Raw genomic sequence first — 22,892 nt, forward strand, 5'->3', positions numbered from 1 at the left:
AATCCATGTTGATAAAAGTCAGTCGGGGCAGATGCCATTACGAAGCTCCTGAACCTTTGCCTGCCCCTGGCCTGGGACTTTACACCAAGAGACAGACTTCTGCAGCAGAGGAGCCTTCCACTGCGCCGCCCTCACACACTATGCTGACATTTGGTAACACTTTTCATTTTAACACTTTTCATGCATATTTTAAGTATTTTTCATGCATATTTGCATGCATATTTCAAGCTTTTTATGTTGCATATAATCTACCGATCAAGTTTCAATTTTTTTATTGTCCCACGGCCTATTCAGTCAGATATAATGGATGACCATCGATAGCCACAACAATCGATGGTTATCCAAGTAATATTTTACTATTATTGATGGCAGGGTGCAAAATCTCCATCAATGCCAACCATCGATGGTGTCTGCACCAATGCCTATCCCTACTCAGCAACAGGCAAAAACCTTTACTACCCCTCATGCCCACACACCTCTATCACTGCCCTGCCTCCTGTTCTCCTGTCCCGTAACTTCCGCCAGTGGGGACCCGCTCCCCCTGTGTTGCCCATATTCCCCTATCATGCTTTACCACCCAGCCTCCTGTTCTCATGCACCCTAACTCCCACCCAGTAGGAGTAGACACTGACTCAGGGCCACCATCCTGTACTCCTGTTCTGCCATGCTGGACCCTCACCCACCGACAGAAGCTGCACAGTGTCCCCCACCCTCATCTTTAGTCCCCCGTATGCCCACACACCCCTATCACTGCCCAGCTTCCTGCTTTCATGCACCCTAACTCCCACCCAGTAGGAGGAGATGCTGACTCAGGGCCACCGTCCTGTGCTGCCATGCTGGACCCTCACCCACTGGCAGAAGCTGCACAGTGTCCCCCACCCTCTTTAGTCCCCTGTATGCCCACACACCCCTATCACTACCAGCTTCCTGCTTTCCTGAACCATAACTTCCACCACTGGGGAGTCGCTGACGCTGTGTTGCCCACATACCCCTATCCTGCCTCATAGCCCAGCCTCCTGCTCTCATGCACCCTAACTCCCACCCAGTAGGAGGAGACAATTACTCAGGGCCACCGTCCTGTACTGCCACGCTGGACCCTCACCCACTGGCAGAAGCTGCACAGTGTCCCCCACCCTCCTCTTTAGTCCCCCTTATGCCCATACACCCCTATCACTACCCAGCCTCCTGTTTTCCTGTGTCGTGACCTCCGCCAGTGGGGAGCCGCTGACTCAAAAACACCCTACTGTACTACACTATTGCACACACACACCTAAACAACATGCACACACAGCCCCCCCCCCCACACCCACAAATGTCACTGTACCATCCACACTATCAATGTACATCTTACTCTGTAACCGCTTTTTAATTAAACATAACAATACACACCCCCTTCCACATCATACAGTATGCTCTCTATTTAACACATTTCACCTATAACCCAAGTTGCAATACAGGCATCTTACATACAATTCTAACCATATTTCTCACAATACAAACGTTCACAAATTAAGGGGGCGCAGCCCCTTCCGACGGTGTGAAGAGCGCCGGTAGGGCGCGATGAATCACCTAGTTATCTATAAATATATATCAAATAAATACAAGGACACTTCTGTGGATGCGTATATCACCATGTGCTTTATTGTCATTATAGCACAATCACAGCCAATCACAGCAGTTATATAGCAGATACAGTCAGTGACATTGTAGGAAGCTTCTGTTCCATCACACGGGTCTGATCTTCATCTCAGACTGTTTGTACGAGATACTGCAGCCCTTGCCCGTGTACCAGTTAATGCCTTTACATGTATTGCTCACATCTTTCCCTGGTAGGTACCCACCGTTCAGGTGTGCCCCGAAAACCATATTGAACCACCAGGCCCCCTTGTATTCCAGGGCAAGGTTTCTTGTTTTCATTGCGTCATTGTCCTGGTCCATGGTGGAGAACACTGTGGCGTTGTGATATTTCAGAGAATCTCCTAAACAAGAACATAATCAGGTTATACAGGTGAATGTGTAAAAGTGAGACCGCAACATCACAGATGCCCTATCACCAGTTATTATTGGCCTTATTCTAGTTCTGACAAAATCCTTCTTAGATGGACAAAACCATGTGCACTGCAGGGGGGCAGATAGATGTAAAATGTGCAGAGAGAATTAGATTTGGGAGAGTTATTTTGTTTCTGTGCAGGGAAAATACTGACTGCTTTATTTTTACACTGTAATATAGATCTCACTTTGAAGTAAAACCCACCCGAATCTAACTCTCTCTGCTCATGTTACATCTGCCCCACCTGCAGTGCACATGGTTTTGTCCATCTAAGAAGGATTTTGTCAGAAAGAGTGAACTAGAATAAGGCCCTATGTGACTAAGGGGTAGATGTATGAAGTAGTGATAAGGGAGAAGTGAGCCAGAGGAGAAGTGGCCCATGGTAACCAATCAGCTGCTCTGTATAATTTTATGTTATGCAAATTACATATGTTACTTCAGCACTGATTGGTTACCATGTGCCACTCCTCTGGCTCACTTCTGCTCCCTTATCACTGCTTCATACATCTGCCCTTGTACCTGTTCTGGAATAGATAGAGGGGGAGATATCAAGGCTTGGAGGAGTTACCCAAAGCACCCAATCAGCTTCTGTCATTTCAAAGACTTTGGGTAACCTCTCCACTTTACCGCTCTCCAGTTTGCCAAGGAAAATATTGACTTGGAAAAAGTTGACACATTCTGCAAAAAAGGTCAACGTGAGTTTTTCATGATTTTTTTTCAATTGTTGGGGGGAACTTTTTCTTGCTTTACCATCCATGAGCGAAGCGAGCCATTGGAGGGGACATTCTACACTAATTCTGAGTTATCTTGTTGAAGTGTTGACATTGACACACAAAAAACATGTCGACATTTTCATGTGTCAACCTTTTCCATGTGGACCTTTTGCTTGTGTTGACATTTTTTCACTGCCAACCTAATTCACGTCAACCTTTTGTCAATGTCGACCTGTTTTCAGAACACTGCACAGATATATTGGCTGCCATTGATGTTATCAAGACGATGACAATCAGATATTTAATTCGGCCACACCAAAATCTGTATTGCTCAGATGTGTTGAAAAATGATTGCATTAACCAATTAGATTTGCTCTTGTGTTACAGTACACCATGGGAGACAATCAGATCTACTCATATGATACGCCGCACCATGGGAGCCAATCAGATCTACTCATATGATACACCGCATATGATACTGACGTTCCCATATATAACATTACCGTTCCTATATAAAACACTGGCGTTCCCATATATAACACTGGCGTTCCCATATATAACACTGGCGTTCCCATATATAACACTGCTGTTCCCATATATAACACTGGCGTTCCCATATATAACACTGCTGTTCCCATATATAACACTGGCGTTCCCATATATAACACTGGCGTTCCCATATATAACACTGGCGTTTCCATATATAACACTGGCGTTCCCATATATAACACTGCTGTTCCCATATATAACACTGGCGTTCCCATATATAACACTGCTGTCCCCATATATAACACTGGCGTTCCCATATATAACACTGCTGTTCCCATATATAACACTGGCGTTCCCATATATAACACTGGCGTTCCCATATATAACACTGGCGTTCCCATATATAACACTGGCGTTCCCATATATAACACTGCTGTTCCCATATATAACACTAGGGTTCCCATATATAACACTGCTGTTCCCATATATAATACTGGCGTTCCCATATATAACACTGCTGTTCCCATATATAACACTGGCGTTCCCATATATAACACTGACGTTCCCATATATAACACTGGCGTTCCCATATATAACACTGCTGTTCCCATATATAACACTGCTGTTCCCATATATAACACTGACGTTACCATATATAACACTGCTGTTCCCATCTATAACACTGCTGTTCCCATATATAATACTGGAGTTCCCATATATAACACTGACGTTCCCATATATAACACTGGCGTTCCCATATATAACACTGGCGTTCCCATATATAACACTGGCGTTCCCATATATAACACTGGCGTTCCCATATATAACACTGGCGTTCCCATATATAACACTGGCGTTCCCATATATAACACTGGCGTTCCCATATATAACACTGGCGTTCCCATATATAACACTGCTGTTCCCATATATAACACTGGCGTTCCTATATATAACACTGGCGTTCCTATATAAAACACTGGCGTTCCTATATATAACACTGGCGTTCCTATATAAAACACTGCTGTTCCCATATATAACACTTGCGTTCCCATATATAACACTGCTGTTCCGATATATAACACTGGCGTTCCCATATATAACACTGCTGTTCCCATATATAACACTGGCGTTCCCATATATAACACTGGCGTTCCCATATATACTGTAACACTGACATTCCTATATATAACACTGACATTCCCATATATAACACTGACATTCCCATGTACAGTATAACACTGCTGTTCCCATATATAACACTGCTGTTCCCATTTATAACACTGACATTCCCATGTACAGTATAACACTGCTGTTCCCATATATAACACTGGCGTTCCCATATATAACACTGCTGTTCCGATATATAACACTGGCGTTCCCATATATAACACTGCTGTTCCCATATATAACACTGGCGTTCCCATATATAACACTGGCGTTCCCATATATACTGTAACACTGACATTCCTATATATAACACTGACATTCCCATATATAACACTGACATTCCCATGTACAGTATAACACTGCTGTTCCCATATATAACACTGCTGTTCCCATATATAACACTGACATTCCCATGTACAGTATAACACTGCTGTTCCCATATATAACACTGGCGTTCCCATATATAACACTGACATTCCCATGAATAACACTACTGTTCCCATATATAACACTGCTGTTCCCATATATAACACTGACATTCCCATATATAACACTGACATTCCCATGTATAACACTGCTGTTCCCATATATAACACTGACATTCCCATGTACAGTATAACACTGCTGTTCCTCACCTGCAGTACCAGACACAAAGCTTCCGAGTATCAATTTGTATTTATCAGCTTCTCCTGTGATTTTAAAAGATTTGTATTTAGCAAAAGAGTTTACAGCTTCAAAGTCTTGTAGATCCACCCGCAGCTCCCAGGTGCCTGCAATGAGATAATTCATTTTATAAATGTTTTTACCAGATGTAACAATAATAAATAAACAGGTTTAATGTACACAGATTTATATGCAACATCACAATGTGCCCGGATCAGTGTGGCATCACTACATTGTGCTGTTAGAGGACCCTGTTCCTTCCATTATATAATTCTATGGCATCTCATTTGTGTAAAAAAAAAAAAAAAAAATATATATATATATATATATATCCATCTCCATGCAGTCACTCTTAGTGACTATTACAAGGCTAAAATGATCCCCAGAGGTTTTAGGGTTCGCAACTGCCCGACCATAGGCAGATTCGACCCCTCATTCTGTAAACGGTGGGTGGGTACGCTCAATAAATGCACTCTGTGTTTGCCTCACTCCTGAATATGTGATGTTATGGACCAGAGCACCTGAACCGTCCTAAGGACACAATATACAACTCTATACTTGTTCTAGTTAATAGCCTGTCAAAATGACGGCTTCAGTGATGTACGTTCACTTTGAGCAGTGAACGTTTTTACTTTCACTTTGAGCTGTGACAGTTTTAAGCCCACAAACTCTCCACCCCAACTCCAGTCCCTATCTGCTCCTACCTCCAATCTCTATATCCACAGCTCCCTCTCTCCCTATCCAACAAGTTTGAAAGAGATCAGTGTCCGTGCAAAAATAGTTTTTACTTTCTGCCATGACATCTTAGTCCAGTGATGGGGAACCTTCAGCCCTCCAGCTGTTGTTGAACTACACATCCCAGAAATGCCCTACTACAGTTTTGCTATTTGCCCATTCTAAAACTGTTGCAGGGCAGGGCAATCACTGTCTTAGTTCATTGAGTGGCCTCTAGTGGTCATTGACAGTACCTCACCTCATAGAGATGAGGAGTAGTTAGCATATATATATATAGATATAGATATATATATATAAATCTATATCTATATATACAGTATATACACACACACACACACACACACACACACACACACTAGTAAGCTCACTCAAAGCAAAAGCTTCGAAGGCATGTGTAAGAAACAGATGTAGTTTCACTCTCTGCCGGCAGATGGCAGTGTTTCGGAGACTCACAGACTCTAGACACAGAGCGCAAGGATCATGTGACCTCTTAGCACTCATTACCTGATGACGTTAAGCTGTACAGATTCTCATTCCCCAGCCAGAACTCCGACAGCCGGCTACCAAACCCCGTCTTGTAGGAATCCCAGTCACGGAGGAAATCAACGGATCCATCAATACGTCTCTGAAATACCTGTAAGTGAGAGCGGAAATGAGTCCGGGTCCTGCACGGGGAAGCCCAACTGTCAGGAATCAGGTCTGGGAACGCTGCGGTTCCAGCTCTCACCACTGTGTGGCCTCGGGGAACAGAACTTGCTACGTTTTCACTCCAACCTACTGGGTACTGAATCACATCATCATTGCCCTGCCCCCACTGTCCAGTGTCTGGTATATTCCCAGGTCAGTGCCGGAATTATGCTGCCACACCCACCTGACAGCCCACCTGTGTCGGCCACACCCCTATTTTAAAGTGGGTCAGAATGACTTTCCATGCCTTTGAAGTCAGCATCCCAGTTTATTTCATGTTAAAGATAACAGTTTACATATGTAACGCCCTAGAGGTCAGATATTCTACCCTGTGCTGGGTCCGCCCCCTGAACATGTGACATCACGATGGGCGGGGCTTTCGGCCAGCTGTAACATAATATCCTGTAGTAATACGGCTTTTACCTATATATTCCCTGAATGTGTGACATGCGTGTAGGCAATGTATAGGTTTCTACAGAAAGACTTACAATCCAGCCTCCGCCATCGGTGTGCATGTCACACAGGACCCTCCGGGGGGTGCGGCCATCCGGGTATATGGTGTACCAGTCACTGAGTAGCAACCCCAAATTTTGCAGCTCCTTACAGTTCTTGGCAGCTGAGAGATGGGAAGGAGACCGTTATATAATCTGCCCGGTGCAAACATAATATCCAACACATTGTTTGCTGTAACCGTGCTATGGCCGTGAGAGATAAATACTGTATAAGGCAGGGGTGGGGAACCTTTTTTGTGCCATGGGCCGATTGTATGGGGAAAAAATCCTTCGGGGGCCATATGTAAAAATTTCTCTTACAAATTGTCCTGCTGCAGCCGTCCCACGCTCCGGCGGCTGCCGCTGAATAGGACTGACAGTCTCCGGCTGCTGTTGATTAAGAGGAACCTCGCGAGAACTACCGACCTCTCGCGAGAATTCCCCTGTAGTTGACTCCCGGCAAAGCCATCGGGCAGGTGGGCGGGCCCCCAGGGCCGGATTTATGCCTAGGCCCGTGAGGCACCGGCCTCAGGGCGGCACCAATTAAGGGCGGCAGGCAGGCTGACATTCTGTTAAATGGCACAGTGGGTGGGCAGCGGCGAGTGACGAGCGCCGCAGACATGAATTATCATATGTCGGCGGCAGCGCCGCTCATCACCCGCCACTGCCCACCCACTCTGCCATGCACATTACATCACCGCTTAGTGGCTGGGTCCGACGGTCCCCCTGCGCGTCCGGAAATGGCTCAGGCTCACTGCTGCCGGCTCCCGCCCATTGGCTACTCTACACACACAGTCTATTGGCTGCTGTGTATCCAGCAGCTGAGCTGAGCGGCGCGCAGATCCTCCCTGCGCTCAGTCAGTCACAGTGTGTGAGCTGGAGAGAGACTGACGGAGACACTCTGATAATCACTGTACTAATAAGTGCCTCCCTCCCTCCGGGTCCTCCGTACAGTGAGCAGTCCAGAGAGAGACTGACGGAGACACGTCCTAATCACTGTACTAATAAGTGCCTCCCTCCCTCCGGGTCCTCTGTACAGTGAGCAGTCCAGAGAGAGACTGACGGAGACACTGTGCTAATCACTGTACTAATAAGTGCCTCCCTCCCTCCGGGTCCTCCGTACAGTGAGCAGTCCTGAGAGACACTGACAGAGACACTGTGCTAATCACTGTACTAATAAGTGCCTCCCTCCGGGTCCTCCGTACAGTGAGTAGTCCAGAGTGCTTAAAAAAATATTAAGGTGGGCTACAGTAAAATTTTAATTAAATATATACATAACAATGTATATATGTATATATTTACATTAAAATAGGGGGAGGGGGGGGGACACAAAAATGTTGTGCCTAGGGGCGGCCTGGCCCCTAAATTCGCCCCTGCGGGCCACTAGGAACGGCTATGGGACTGAGGTTCCCCACCCCTGGTGTAAAGGAAGGAATGATGATTTTGCTAGTGCTACCTGTTCTGTGCTTCCCTGGCCCTTGAGCCTGGTGCTGGATTTAGAAATCCTAGGGATCCCCTATGTTTTTTGTCCCTTAATTTCTAAAACCAGGAGCGTTTCTTGCGCCTGGGGCTGTTTATGCTCAGGAGGGAGGACACCATGCTGTTTTTTGGGAGGGGGGGGGGGTTCAAAAACCTCACATTACCATGTCTAAATAATTGCACATGTTCATTAATTCACACATTTTCATGACTAAAAGTCGCACTTTATCGCATCACATCACATTTTTCATGCCTCAATTCGCATTCATGAAATTGTCGATTTCTTCAAATAAGATCAAGATTTTAAAACATGCGATATGGTGCGATTTCAGAACCTTATACAAAATTGCATCCTATTAAATTTCACCCAGGACGTCCATGTGACCGTCTGTCTATGCTGTGAGTGGGTGACACGGTCTATGCTGTGAGCAGGTAAAACTGTCTATGCTGGGAGCAGGTGACACTGTCTATGCTGGGAGCGGGTGACACTACCTATGCTGTGAGCGGGTAACACTGTATGCTGTGAGCAGGTGACACTGTCTATGCTGTGAGTGGGTGACACTGTCTATGCTGTGAGCAGGTAAAACTGTCAATGCTGTGAGCAGGTGACACTGTCTATGCTGTGAGTGGGTAACACTATGCTGTAAGCAGGTGACACTGTCTATGCTGTGAGCGGGTGACACTGTCTATGCTGTGAGCAGGTAAAACTGTCTATGCTGTGAGCAGATGACACTGTCTATGCTGTGAACAGGTAACACTAAGCTGTAAGCAGGTGACACTTTCTATGCTGGGAGCAGGTGACACTGTCTATGCTGTGAGCGGGTCACACTGTCTAGGCTGTGAGCGGGTGACACTGTCTATGCTGTGAGTGGGTGACACTGTCTATGCTGGGAACAGATGACACTGCCTATGCTGTGAGTAGTGGACACTGTCTATGCTGTGAGTGGGTTACACTACCTATGCTGTGAATGGGTAGCACTGTATTCTGTGAGCAGGTGACACTGTCTATGCTGTGAGCGGGTAACACTATGCTGTAAGCAGGTGACACTGTCTATGCTGTGAGCAGGTGACACTGTCTATGCTGTGAGAAGGTGACAATGTCTGTGCTGTGAGCAGGTAACACTATCTAGGCTGTGAGCGGGTGACACTGTTTATGCTGTTAGAGGGTGACACTGCCTATGCTGTGAGCTGGTAACAATGTATGCTGGGAGCAGGTGACACTCCCTATGATGTGAGCAGGTGAAACTGTCTATGCTGTGAGCAGGGAACACTGTCTATGCTGGGAACAAGTGACACTGCTTATGCTGAGAGCGGGTGAAATTGCCAATGCTGGGAGTAGGTGACACTGTTTATGCTGGGAGCAGGTGACACTGTGGGCAACATTTCGACCGCTATAAAACCTACACTTCAGTAAATATAGCTCTCTCGTTCCAAGCCGTATTCACCATAACATGCAGCGGAGCTCCAGCAGGGAAGGATATTAATGACGGTCCAGCCACTGACATTTCAAAAAGCTACAATACTATCCATCTATCTATCCATCTATCTATCTATCTATCTATCTATCTAATCACAGCCATCACAGAAGCATGTGGGAAGCTCACCGTATGCAGATTCCGGAAAGGCGGAGTCTCCCTTTTCCCCTGAAGCATAAAACAAAACAAAACACACAATGACACACAGCCCAAATACAGAGGTGAAAACAATTCAAAAACAGCGCCGGCAGTTACATTTCTATCGTCAATATCCTTCCTATCAGACATACACAGTACTTCCCTCAGTGCCCGAGTCTCTGGATCCATCTATCATGAGGAGACCGCAAGGCTCAGTCCTTGGTGCTCTGTACTCGGTACCAGCTTGGCCTCCATGCACCATCTGTATTGGCTCATGGCGCTGCCATATAATCCTGCACATCATCTCACTCCCTCAGACCCAATCATACATAATCAGAGATAATAATATTCCCACCGGATAATAGACAGTATTATCCTGACATCTACACTTGCTACCAATGCAACATTGAACTATACAGTACCCTCCTGCCCCTGCTGTATGGCCTCTGTGGTTCAGATCCATCATTAGTTCATCACCTGCAGTCTGTATCTGTCATGTTACATACTGTAGATCTAATAATGATTTCCAGAATATGCTCAGATCTCTCACTGCACAAACTTACATCCATGTACTGACCACAGCAATACAATGCTCACTGTACTGCCTCTAACTGCACAAACCTACATCCATGTACTGACCACAGCAATACAATGCTCACTGTTCTGTCTCTCACTGCACAAACTTACATCCATGTACTGACCACAGCAATACAATGCTCACTGTACTGCCTCTAACTGCACAAACTTACATCCATGTACTGACCACAGCAATACAATGCTCACTGTACTGTCTCTCACTGCACAAACCTACATCCATGTACTGACCACAGCAATACAATGCTCACTGTACTGTCTCTCACTGCACAAACCTACATCCATGTACCGATCACAGCAATACAATTCTCACTGTACTGCCTCTCACTGCACAAACCTACATCCATGTACTGACCACAGCAATACAATGCTCACTGTACTGTCTCTCACTGCACAAACCTACATCCATGTACTGACCACAGCAATACAATGCTCACTGTACTGTCTCTCACTGCACAAACCTACATCCATGTACTGACCACAGCCATACAATGCTCACTGTACTGTCTCTCACTGCACAAACCTACATCCATGTACCGACCACAGCAATACAATACTCACTGTAGTGTCTCTCACTGCACAAACCTACATCCATGTACCGACCACAGCAATACAATGCTCACTGTACTTCCTCTCACTGCACAAACTTACATCCATGTACTGACCACAGCAAAACAATGCTCACTGTACTGTCTCTCACTGCACAAACTTACATCCATGTACCGACCACAGCAATACAATACTCACTGTACTGTCTCTCACTGCACAAACTTACATCCATGTACCAACCACAGCAATACGATGCTCACTGTACTGTCTCTCACTGCACAAACTTACATCCATGTACCAACCACAGCAATACGATGCTCACTGTACTGTCTCTCACTGCACAAACTTACATCCATGTACCGACCACAGCAATACAATGCTCACTGTACTGTCTCTCACTGCACAAACTTACATCCATGTACTGACCACAGCAATACGATGCTCACTGTACTGTCTCTCACTGCACAAACTTACATCCATGTACTGACCACAGCAATATAATGCTCACTGTACTGTCTCTCACTGCACAAACTTACATCCATGTACTGACCACAGCAACACAATGCTCACTGTACTGTCTCTCACTGCACAAACTTACATCCATGTACTGACCACAGCAATACAATGCTCACTGTACTGACTCTCACTGCACAAACTTACATCCATGTACTGACCACAGCAATAAAATGCTTACTGTACTGTCTCTCACTGCACAAACTTACATCCATGTACTGACCACAGCAATACAATGCTCACTGTACTGTCTCTCACTGCACAAACCTAAATCCATGTACTGACCACAGCAATACAGTGCTCACTGTACTGTCTCTCACTGCACAAACTTACATCCATGTACTGACCACAGCAATATAATGCTCACTGTACTGTCTCTCACTGCACAAACTTACATCCATGTACTGACCACAGCAACACAATGCTCACTGTACTGTCTCTCACTGCACAAACTTACATCCATGTACTGACCACAGCAATACAATGCTCACTGTACTGACTCTCACTGCACAAACTTACATCCATGTACTGACCACAGCAATAAAATGCTCACTGTACTGTCTCTCACTGCACAAACTTACATCCATGTACTGACCACAGCAATACAATGCTCACTGTACTGTCTCTCACTGCCAGGGCCGGCGCCACCACTAGGCAAATCTAGGCATTTGCCTAGGGCGCCAGCCACTGGAGGGCGGCACTTCGCCCCTCGCCTCTCGCATGGAGGCTGCAGGAGTGTCCGTGCCGGGTACCTGCGGCATTGTGTGATCTGGCGGCGGGGTCCCTGCAGTGATGCGCGCTATCCGGCAGCCAGGTGGTGGCGCGGGAAGCGCTGCTGGGTTTAAAAAAACATTCCGCATGCTGATTGGCTGAGATTCAGCCAATCAGCGTGCGGCGAGTTTTCAAACCCATCAGCGCTTCCCGCGCCGCCGCCTGGCTGCCGGATTGCGCGCATCACTGCAGGGACCCCGCCGCCAGATCACACAATGCCACAGGTACCCCCCACCCCCCCGTAGGCACCGGGGCACCCCACCCCCCCTCGCCTGGGGCGCTCCGGTGCCTTGCACCGGCCCTGCTCACTGCACAAACCTAAATCCATGTACTGACCACAGCAATACAGTGCTCACTGTACTGACTCTCACTGCATTGGCTACAGGCAGCAATACCCCTTACTGATACTGTCACCACATTGGCTACAGCAATACCCTCCCTACTGGTTCTGTGATCACATTGGCTACAGCGATAGCCTCCTTACTTGTCTTCCCCTATCTGCATTGGCTACAGCAGTACCCTCCTTACTGGTCTTCCCCTATCTGCATTGGCTATGGCAGTACCCTCCTTACTGGTCTTCTCCTATCTGCATTGGCTACAGCAGGACCCTCCTTACTGGTCTTCCCCTATCTGCATTGGCTACAGCAGTACCCTCCTTACTGGTCTTCCCCTATCTGCATTGGCTACAGCAATACCCTCCTTACTGGTCTTCCCCTATCTGCATTGGCTATGGCAGTACCCTCCTTACTGGTCTTCCCCTATCTGCATTGGCTATGGCAGTACCCTCCTTACTGGTCTTCCCCTATCTGCATTGGCTACAGCAGAACCCTCCTTACTGGTCTTCCCCTATCTGCATTGGCTACAGCAGTACCCTCCTTACTGGTCTTACCCTATCTGCATTGGCTACAGCAGTACCCTCCTTACTGGTCTTCCCCTATCTGCATTGGCTACAGCAGGACCTTCCTTACTAATATTCTCCTATCTGCATTGGCTACGGCAGGACCTTCCTTACTGGTCTTCCCCTATCTGCATTGGCTATGGCAGTGCCCTCCTTACTGGTATTCTCCTATCTGCATTGGCTACAGCAGGACCTTCCTTACTGGTCATTAATGCTCATTACTCGGTCCAATAGCCTCCAGTCCCTGGAGTGTAGCCTGAAAACTCTCCTATGGGGCAGTTTATTTATTTCTGTAGCAACTCTCCTAACCTCTCACTGCTACTCAATTACCCCTCTGCACAGTTTATACAAATTTTACTTGTGTTCTCTTTATGTACTCATAATATACAATATATATCACCCATCCTTATATATTAAACTCCTATTATCCTATAGAGCAGGGGAAGCCAACTCCAGTCCTCAAGAGCTACCAACAGTTCACGTTTTCCAGCTTACCCCGCAGGTACACTCATTACTGACTGACACATTATAAAGGATCCACAGGTGGAGCTAATTACTTCACTTGTGATTCTGTGAGGAGACCTGGAAACCGGTAACTGTTGGTAAATCTGGAGGACTGGAGTTGGCTACCTCAGCTATAGAGCTTGCGAGCAGGACCCTCCTACCTCTCTGTCTGTCTACTAATTATACCAGTATACCAGTATTATTTATTACTGAGATTGTTCTCAACTGTAATGTACCTGGATATGCTGTGCTACAGTACATAAATAAATGTTGCTAAATGAATGACATAAATAATTGATTACTATTTGCACATTCTAAATGAAATTTGTGAAAATACTATTCATTGTATTAATAATAATAATTATAATAATAATACATTATAATAATAATTTATTATTTTTATTATTATTATTATTATTAATAAAACACCAACATATTCCAGATTATTGATCATTGCACACTATGAAGGTAACACAAACACGCACTATACAAATACAATACAAAGAGATAACAGGAGTCAAGTCCATTTTCACAAGAGCTTACAATCTAACTACAAGGCACAATCACAATAGCAAACTGTATTACATCATAGTTACCTTTAGGTCCTTGTAGTCCTGGAACACCTGGATCTCCTGTATTACAATGATATATAACAGTGATAAGTGACACGTATGCTGTACATATACCAGTCTCATATGCTGCTGTATATGGGGGGGGGGGGATTTGCCGCGCCTGCTCGCACCGAGTGGCTGCACATGCGCAGAGGCTAAATATCGCCCCCACATGTGAAAGCGTGGGTCACATCAGAATGACCTCCTTAGCGTTGGGCAAGAGACATATTTGCTCACAAGCTAATGGGCAACTTTGTTATTCTCAGTCAGTCCCGCCCTTGTTGTGCTGACAATGGGTGTGGTCTTGCACGGTCCGCCTTATGTGCACCAAGGTGAGCACCTGCTCTGTTCTCAGAGTCCTCCTCAGCTAGTGCCCCCAGGTGTGCGGAGAGGCTGGAATCCTGGAGGTATATTGTATATAGCCAGGTAATCTCTAATATATTTAGCCAGATCTGTCACTCATCCCCTGTGTGTATAATGCTGGGCGGAGTTACAAGAGTGATAGACAGCGTTATACACACATAGTTTCTCCCTTCTGCCTCGGGGGGGGGGGGGTCTGCACTCAACCAGCCCCCCCGCTGAATGAGCAGGTCTGCCCGCACCCCCCCCCCCCTCGCTAGAGCAGCAAGTATGCCCGGAGCGGCGGGACTGCCCCCCCCCCCCCCCCCCACATGCAGCAGGTCTGCCTGCCCCCCCAGCACTGATCTAGCAGGAGGGGGGGTGCAGGCATACACACTTCTCCAGGGAGTTGCAGGCAGACCCGCTGCTCCAGCGGGTGGGTGCGAGCGTAGCCCCTTTACGATGGTGTGAAGTGCTCCTGGAGGGCGCGATGAATCACCTAGTATGATAATAACCATCTAATATCTATATAATAACCTCATACCTATGTATTACTAATATTATTATTCCTTTTTTTTATGTAAATGACAAGTTTATGTACCGCCTATTATTCAGACAGTGGCGTAACTTGTGGGTGGTGAGTCCTGGTGAAAAAACATCATTTGGAACCCCAACCCAAGCTCATAATATGCAACCTTGAAGAGAGTGACAGGGAGAGGCAGAGGGTGACAGGGAGAGGCAGAGGGTGGCAGGGGGAGGTAGGGAGAGGCAGAGGGTGACAGGGAGATGCAGTGGGTGACAGGGAGAGGCAGAGGGTGACAGGGAGAGGCAGAGGGTGACAGGGGGAGGTAGGGAGAGGCAGTGGGTGACAGGGAGAGGCAGAGGGTGGCAGGGGGAGGTAGTGGGAGGCAGAGTATGGCAGGGAAAAACAGTGGGAGAAAGTAAGAGGGTGACAGGGCCACTGCACCTGCTGCACCAATGGTAGTTTTGCCTCTGGACACGCCATAGCAGATAACCTAGATCCGGTACTTAATATGGCAACCCTAGCTTATTTAAATCCCTGCAGGTTTCTGTGAATAGGATTGTCTTTCTTGAACTTTGTTGTTACAGATAATTACAATTTGTCACCAACCTTTCTGCCCGGGTGGTCCAGCTGCACCTGCGATGCCCGGGGGTCCTGAGAATATAACACACGTACAGAATGTGATATCACACTGAAGGTAAGCTGCATACATGTAATAGTAGTACACAGTACATATGGAAGTGGGAGCCGGCTGACTGTACATTGTATATAAAATATATCATTTAAGTATTCTACAGTATAATTGCCATGTGGTTCCCTATAGCAGAATCAGGACCAGCTAGTACCAACCTGTTACTCCTGGAGGGCCACGTTCTCCTGCATCTCCTTGGGCTCCCGGGGCCCCGGGACATCCTTTCAGGATAGTCAACTTTTCTAGGCCACCTGGAAAGTAAAAAAAAGAAGAAAAAAAAAGAACTACAGTATGACCGCGAGACCTTTACCTATCTCTTATATCTTACAGTATATACAGATAACATTGGTTTAATATATACCTATGCTAAAATATTGCCCCATATTTTTTTTAGATATTATTCTTCCATTGCTTTATTTTATTCTTTCAATTTTCAATTTCATTTTCGAACACAAAAAGTTTTTGCACCTTCAGATTTACCAAATCTCTATTTCTGTGCTTTTCAGTATTGTTTTTATTGCATCAATCAGTGTTGTTAATTCAACTGCTCCCTACATTTCCAACCTCAGCCCTCCTTGGAGCAGGGCCCTCTTCCTCCCTGGAAGTACACAGACACCTCCTCTGCTTCCCTACAGCGGTATTGTGTACTGAGAATTATGCTGCTAATTATTATTATTATAATAATTTATTTATATGGCGCCACTGGGTTCCGCAGCGCCCGGCAATACATAGATGAGAGAAAAACAGGAAAATAACGAATTTTTAGTCCTGTGTACTATGTATTGTCCTAGTGTGCTATATACAGTATGTTACATATGCTATATATACACGGTATCAACCACTTGTGGCGCCTTATAAATAAAATGTAATAATAATAATACTAATTTATGCAGTCAGTGAGTCACTTATTAAAACCTTCCCTGTAACGAACTGTGCACAATACAGAGGCTGCGGCCAGGGCTGCCTCCAGGAATTTAGACACCCCCTGCCGCTGGGCACCATGGATGACCGCCCAACTCAGCAGGTCCTGAAGCACAGCCTGATTTCTTCAATGCAGGACGCCGGCGGCCAATTAGAATGCAGCACCGGCTGGTGAGCCAATCAGAGCTCGTGTACCGGCAGTCGCTCTGATTGGCTAACGGTACACAAGCTCTGATCTGCTCAAAAGCTGGTGCAGCATTTTACTTGGCCGCCAGCTTCCTGCATTGAAGAAGCCTGGCTGTGATTCAGGACCTGCTGAGGACTGAGTGCAGTGCAGGCAGCACACAGCGGAGGGTTACTGTGGGCAAAATGAGCTGCCCGGGTCCTACCAGAGGCCGGGGTCCGGGACAGCTGTACCCACAGCACCCCACTGTCGGCTGCCCTGGGTGCGGCAGAAGTGATGCAGCCGGGGATTTTTAGCCAAATGAAAAGAGCATACTGGATTTACATAGATTTAAGAAAGTTTTGAAAAATTACGTATGTATGTTGCCCATAGCAACCAAACAGATTCTTATAATTTCTCTATTGCATCTTAGACAACGATAGACAGAATCTGATTGGTTGCTATGGGCAACCTCACCTCTTTCCTCTTTTTTAGAAGCTTTAGCACTCACCTGTGCAGTTTTCATCGGCGTTACCGAGAGCGGTGACCAGACAGATGACCATGAGCGCTGAGGACAGCATTGCGGATTCCTGGATTCTGCTCCTTCCGTCTCGCAGTGGAACCTTCCTGTCTTACTCTGGAACCTTCCTGTCTTACTCTGGAACCTTCCTGTCTTACTCTGGTCTCTGTGAAGCGCACAGCCACTATTTATAGGCTGTGAGACCTTTTCTGAGCAGTAATCTCACAATAGAAATTGTTATATTATTGTTCCCTAAAATGAGGTAAGTACACAATTCTTGGTAATCACACCCTGGGACAAGGGTATCCGTTACCATCCTTTCCTGGTGAGGGCAAACACAAGTCAATGCCAGGTGCCATTGTTAGAGGCTACGTGTAACATAAAGGTTAGGCCCACTTGGCACTAGCGCAGGGTATACTGACATGTATGTAAGCTGATGACTGTACACTGCTCCTAAATGGCACCAGCCTCGGATAGAATCTGCATCGTGTTTCTAGCTTCCGAATGTTAGCACCGTCTACTGGTGAGACATCACGGGATTTTCCTTAATAATGGGCGGCCATGTTGTCTCAAAAGTCCTAGTGGATGCATAACATAAAATCACGCAGATTGGTGGAAGATAGTGGGGCAATCGTCTGGTAATGTGGGCAACTATTATGTAATGCGGCAAGAACATACTGTATAGTCGGGACAGAACCAAACACAGCTGGGGGATGCTGAAAATGTGAAGCACTGGGAGGCTGGGTTACTACCCCTGATATACACCAGCCCCAATCAAGTTTGGAATCAGTATCTTCAATTATCCCTGATACAGCTGCACCACCAAATCACCACAGGGCTCTGGAGAACTGTAGAAGTGTGTCTTTCCTAACTGCAGTCATGCTAAACAACCATGGCATCAGAGGCACTTCCTGTCTAACAAAGTGGATCGCAGTTCTACACACAGCACACATCTTCAGGCGGCTCAAGGGGCAAGCCCAGTGCCCTCTGTTTACTGGTAGCCAACAGTCATAAGGAACAAGGACACATCGGTTTTCCAGGGAGGCACAATCTCCGCCATGCACTTTCTGTGTATGCACAGCTCACCACTGCGTCTTTCCTCCATGTGGCACAGCAGACAGGAAGAGGAGGCTATGGAGGGTTTTGGCTTATGAGGTGTCACAGAAGGCTGGAATAAGAGGGGCAGGAGGCTAGAGAGACACATTGGCTGGCATGACAGATGGCAGGAGAGACATGGGGAGACATGTGGCAGGCAGCTGGAGAGACATGTAGGCTGGAGTGACAGTGGGCAGGAGGCTGGAGAGACTTGGGGCAGGCGACTAGTGAGACATGATGGCTGGAATGACAGAGGGCAGTAGGCTGGATTGACAGGAGTAGGAGGTTTGGGTGACAAAGGGCAGGAGGAAGTAATAATAGGGGCAGAAGGCTGGAGAGACTTGGGGCAGGAGGCTGGAGTTACAGAGGGCAAGAGACTGAATTGACAGGAGTAGGAGGCTTGGGTGACAAAGGGCAGGAGGCAGTAATAATAGGGGCAGGAGGCTGGAGAGACTTGGGGTAGGTGGCTGGAGAGACATGGGGAAGAAGGCTGGAGACACAGAGTAGGAGGCTGGAATAAATGGGGCAGAAGGCTGGATTGACATTAGTAGGATGCTTGGGTGGCATAGGGCAGAAAGATGGAGTGACATGGGGCAGAAGGCTGGAGAGACACCTGAGAGCGTGTACCCCTCTTCGTTCCCAGGTTTCAGGCCACATTAACGTTTCCAGTTGGAGTCCACGTGGATTTTAAAGTATGAAAAAGAACCCAAAAAACTTTTTTCACAATCAAGAAAAACTTATGTTGACCCTTTTTATGTGTCTACTTTTGCCGTGTCAACCTAGTGCAGCCTATCGACCCACAGGTAGGGTGACGCACAGCATCTATTCACGGACGACTTGGGGGGGGGGGGGGACTTCCAACTCCCCCCCCCTTCCCGCGGACACTGCCAGCCGCGGGAGGGACGCAGGGACGTACCAATAGTCCGGGACCTGTTCTGGGATCACATCGTTATAATATGAATGCCTCTACCTGATTGACAGGTGACTGGAAGACACCCCAACCCCCCCCCTCCACGCTCACACACACACCCTTGCCCATTTCTCCCATAAAGAAAAGTGTACCCAATGATCATATTGACTCTGTGTATTGTGTTATCATTTTTCATCTTGTGTGAGACAATTTCTCCTCGTGTTTCATTCCTGTGAATGGTGAGGATGTAAGACAACAATAAAACAAAGGGAAATGCGCACGTCGAGTTACAGAATGGGGGGGGGGGGTGTTTGTTGTGGGTCTGTGCAGGGACAATGATTTGCGGGGTGACAATGGTGTATCCCTGTGTCCTACAGACCTGGAACGATATTGTATGACGACAATTTCTGTGCTGAGAAAAAGAGAGAGAAATATTTATTTTAAAGTTTATTGCTGAAAGAGATTTCAAATTAGACATTAATATACCGATGGCTTAGTACATAGACCCCTGAATGTACAGTATAAGGGTCATTGATGCACCTACCTCTAACTAAAGATGAGCGGTTCAGATTCTCCGGAATCCGAACCGCTCCAAACACATCCCAAAAGCTGCGCTTACGAGTTTCTGGCTTTGTTCGGAAACCCGGCCGAACGCGGGAATGTGGAGTCGGATTCTTGCGAGATGCCGAGTCTATTAAAGCTCGGCGTCCCGAGAATTTGGCGCCATTTCACAGTCACGCTTCCAGCTGCGCACAGCTCTGCTCTGCAGTAGGGTCTGGGCGTTGTGCAGGCTAGAGGGGTGCAGTGCAGTCAGTGCAGGGGGGTGCTGTGCAGTGCAGACAGAGGGGTGTTGTGCTTGTGCAGTGCTTGCTGCAGACCTTGGTCTAAATTTAATGAAAACAACATTGTGAGCTGTAAAGTGGACAAAATTGTCTGGAAAGGGCTGGAAATTATTATTATTGAGGTGAATATTACTCTAGGATCAAAAATGTAAATATTACGCGATTTGGGCGTTTTTTTGACCATCTTTGAAAAAAATCCAAATCCAAAGCCTTTCACCACTGTTTGACAAAGCCAAATCCAAATCTTCAGCTCATCTCTACCTCTAACATGCTTGCGTTACCTTCATTCTGCCTAGAGCAGGGCAGGAGACAGGGGGGTCAAAGGGGACACTCGTACCGGGCCCCAACCTTGTGAGGGGCCCCAAGGCTCTGAGGGGCTCAGGGGTTGTAAACATGGCTGCAACAGTGCAGCCCTAGCAATGGTATATAAAGGTGCTGCCTGCCCACCTGGGTTCCTGGAAGGAAAATTACACTGGCCCCAATCCAGTACCCCTCTCGGTCTGGTCACCTGTCCAGCTACCAGTATAAATGCATTAAGTGACATCACGCAACACAGCGAACAGCCAATCACGGCATGCCACATCATTGCCCTGTCCTCTTGCATTGGCTAATACTAGCCTGCGAGAGGCCGGAGAGGCACTGTCTGACGGCGGAGGAGGAACGATGATGGGATCCTGAAGACACCGGGGAAGTCCCGCATCCTGAATCTTTACCCCACCAGGACAGACCTGTATGGACCAGGGGCCTGATTCAAACCTGATCGTTGGGCTTCGAATCTTCGCAGCCCAGTGATCAGTTAGTCGCCGCCCCGCCAGTGTAAGCCTCCCAGTGCGTGGCTGCGAATGCAATCACAACCGCGCGAATATGGGGAAAACCATTTGCAATCGCTCACCATCGGATGGGTATCCCCCACCCCCTGTGTGTAGAGCGACTGCGTAGCCAGATACTTACTCAGCGCTGCAATGATCCTGGGGAGTCCGGGGTCGGAGCTGACATCACAGGTCCTCCTTGAAAACATCCGTGATCTGCCTGCGTTTTCTGCGACACTCCCTAAAAACAGCCGAGTGCCGCCCCCAAGCGCTGGCCAGGTGTCAATCATCTTGTGAACATAGAGCAATGAAAAGCTGTCACTGGAATCATGACAGGATAGCCTTGCGCAAGCACACCGCATAGGTGGTTGTACGATAATCAACAGGATTGCAAATTTGCAGCCATGTTACCAGGGCATTTTCTAAGCCAGTGGTTCTCAAAATCGGTCCTCAGGACCCCCCACACAGTTCATGTTTTCCAGGTCAACCGACAGGTGCACTCATTACTGGCTGACACATTTTAAAAGAACAACAGGTGGAGCTAATTATTTCACTTGTCCTTCTGTAAGGAGACCTGGAAAACATGCACTGCATGGGGTCCCGAGGACCAACTTTGAGAACCTGTGTTCTTAGCGATCTCACTAGATTGCTTAGAAAACGCTCATACATCGCTCTGTGTGTAGGGGCATAGCTATAGCGATGAGCAGCCTCGTGCGACGCTATCGCCCGGTGATTAATATCCAGCATGCTGAATAAATCTAGTAATATCGCCAGAGAACACGGCCCTGACAGATCGCTCAGCAAATCACCCCGTGTGTAGGCCGCTTTAGTCAGTGATGCTGGGTTGGAAGCTGCACAGTTTTAGTTGCCTCTACTAGTACTTGCCTTATCTTTCTGTTCTCAGCTGCAGTTGTATAAAAGTGACTGCGATGACTGTCTGGTGGCTTGTATCTGCGGTGCTCTGAGGACCTCTAGTGGTTGCTTTTGTTCTCACAGCAGCTACAATGTGCACTTAAAGTCTTAAGGCCTAATTTATTTATTTATTAACAGTTTCTAATGCTGCTTTCCCACTGCCAAACCTGCTTTGACCCGGTTTTTTTAAACATTTCTTTAAATGGGTCAAAGACAGGTTTTAACCCCTTTCCCACTGCATGTAGTAAACGGTATATTACTGGTTAATTACCATTTTTGTACCTTTCACATTGAACCCGCTGTGAAAGGCACAAAACAGTAATTAACCAGTTATATACCCCCCCCCTCCCCTGTGCCCCCCCCCCCCTCCCCCTGCATGGGGGATCCGGGCAGCGGGTCCGGCATGGGCACAGTACTTCGGGTCCCTCCCTGCGGCTGATGGATGCTGGGCAGTGGGGAGGCAGCAGTATCCATCCTGTATGGGCACTGTGCTGTGGGTGCTGGTGGTGCAGCGGGGTCCATCCGAGGTCCGGGCAGTCCCTGCGGCTGATGGGAACTAGTAGTTCTCACTATGTGCATGTGTAATGAGCGCCGTGCATATGAATGACGCCGGATGAACCCTGCATGGACCTTGGATGGA

At 47.2% G+C, this 22,892-nt stretch overlaps 1 protein-coding gene across 1 annotated transcript; it reads right to left on the bottom strand.

Annotated features, from left to right (window-relative positions):
• Positions 1-1,725: 1,725 nt before the first annotated feature.
• On the bottom strand, positions 1,726-21,996 carry LOC146037295 (ficolin-2-like). Its single transcript, XM_083161346.1, has 9 exons — positions 17,676-21,996; positions 16,239-16,331; positions 15,999-16,043; positions 14,513-14,548; positions 10,079-10,117; positions 6,993-7,120; positions 6,322-6,451; positions 5,055-5,189; positions 1,726-1,979 (listed from the first exon to the last, which is right to left on the bottom strand). Exons 1-9 carry the CDS (start codon positions 17,743-17,745, stop codon positions 1,726-1,728), a joined length of 930 nt encoding a protein of 309 aa, XP_083017472.1. The 5' UTR covers positions 17,746-21,996.
• Positions 21,997-22,892: the final 896 nt, after the last annotated feature.

This window comes from Crinia signifera, chromosome 9 (assembly GCF_055691185.1).
Source record: "Crinia signifera chromosome 9, ASM5569118v1, whole genome shotgun sequence".
Lineage (NCBI taxonomy): Eukaryota > Metazoa > Chordata > Amphibia > Anura > Myobatrachidae > Crinia > Crinia signifera.

Coding starts and splice junctions, on each gene's coding strand:
- LOC146037295 (XM_083161346.1), bottom strand. CDS start 17,745: ATGCTGTCCTCAGCGCTCATGGTCATCTGTCTGGTCACCGCTCTCGGT. Junction 7,121..10,078: donor CTTTCCGGAATCTGCATACG/GTGAGCTTCCCA, acceptor CCCATCTCTCAG/CTGCCAAGAACTGTAAGGAG. Junction 5,190..6,321: donor GTACAGCTTAACGTCATCAG/GTAATGAGTGCT, acceptor ATCTCATTGCAG/GCACCTGGGAGCTGCGGGTG.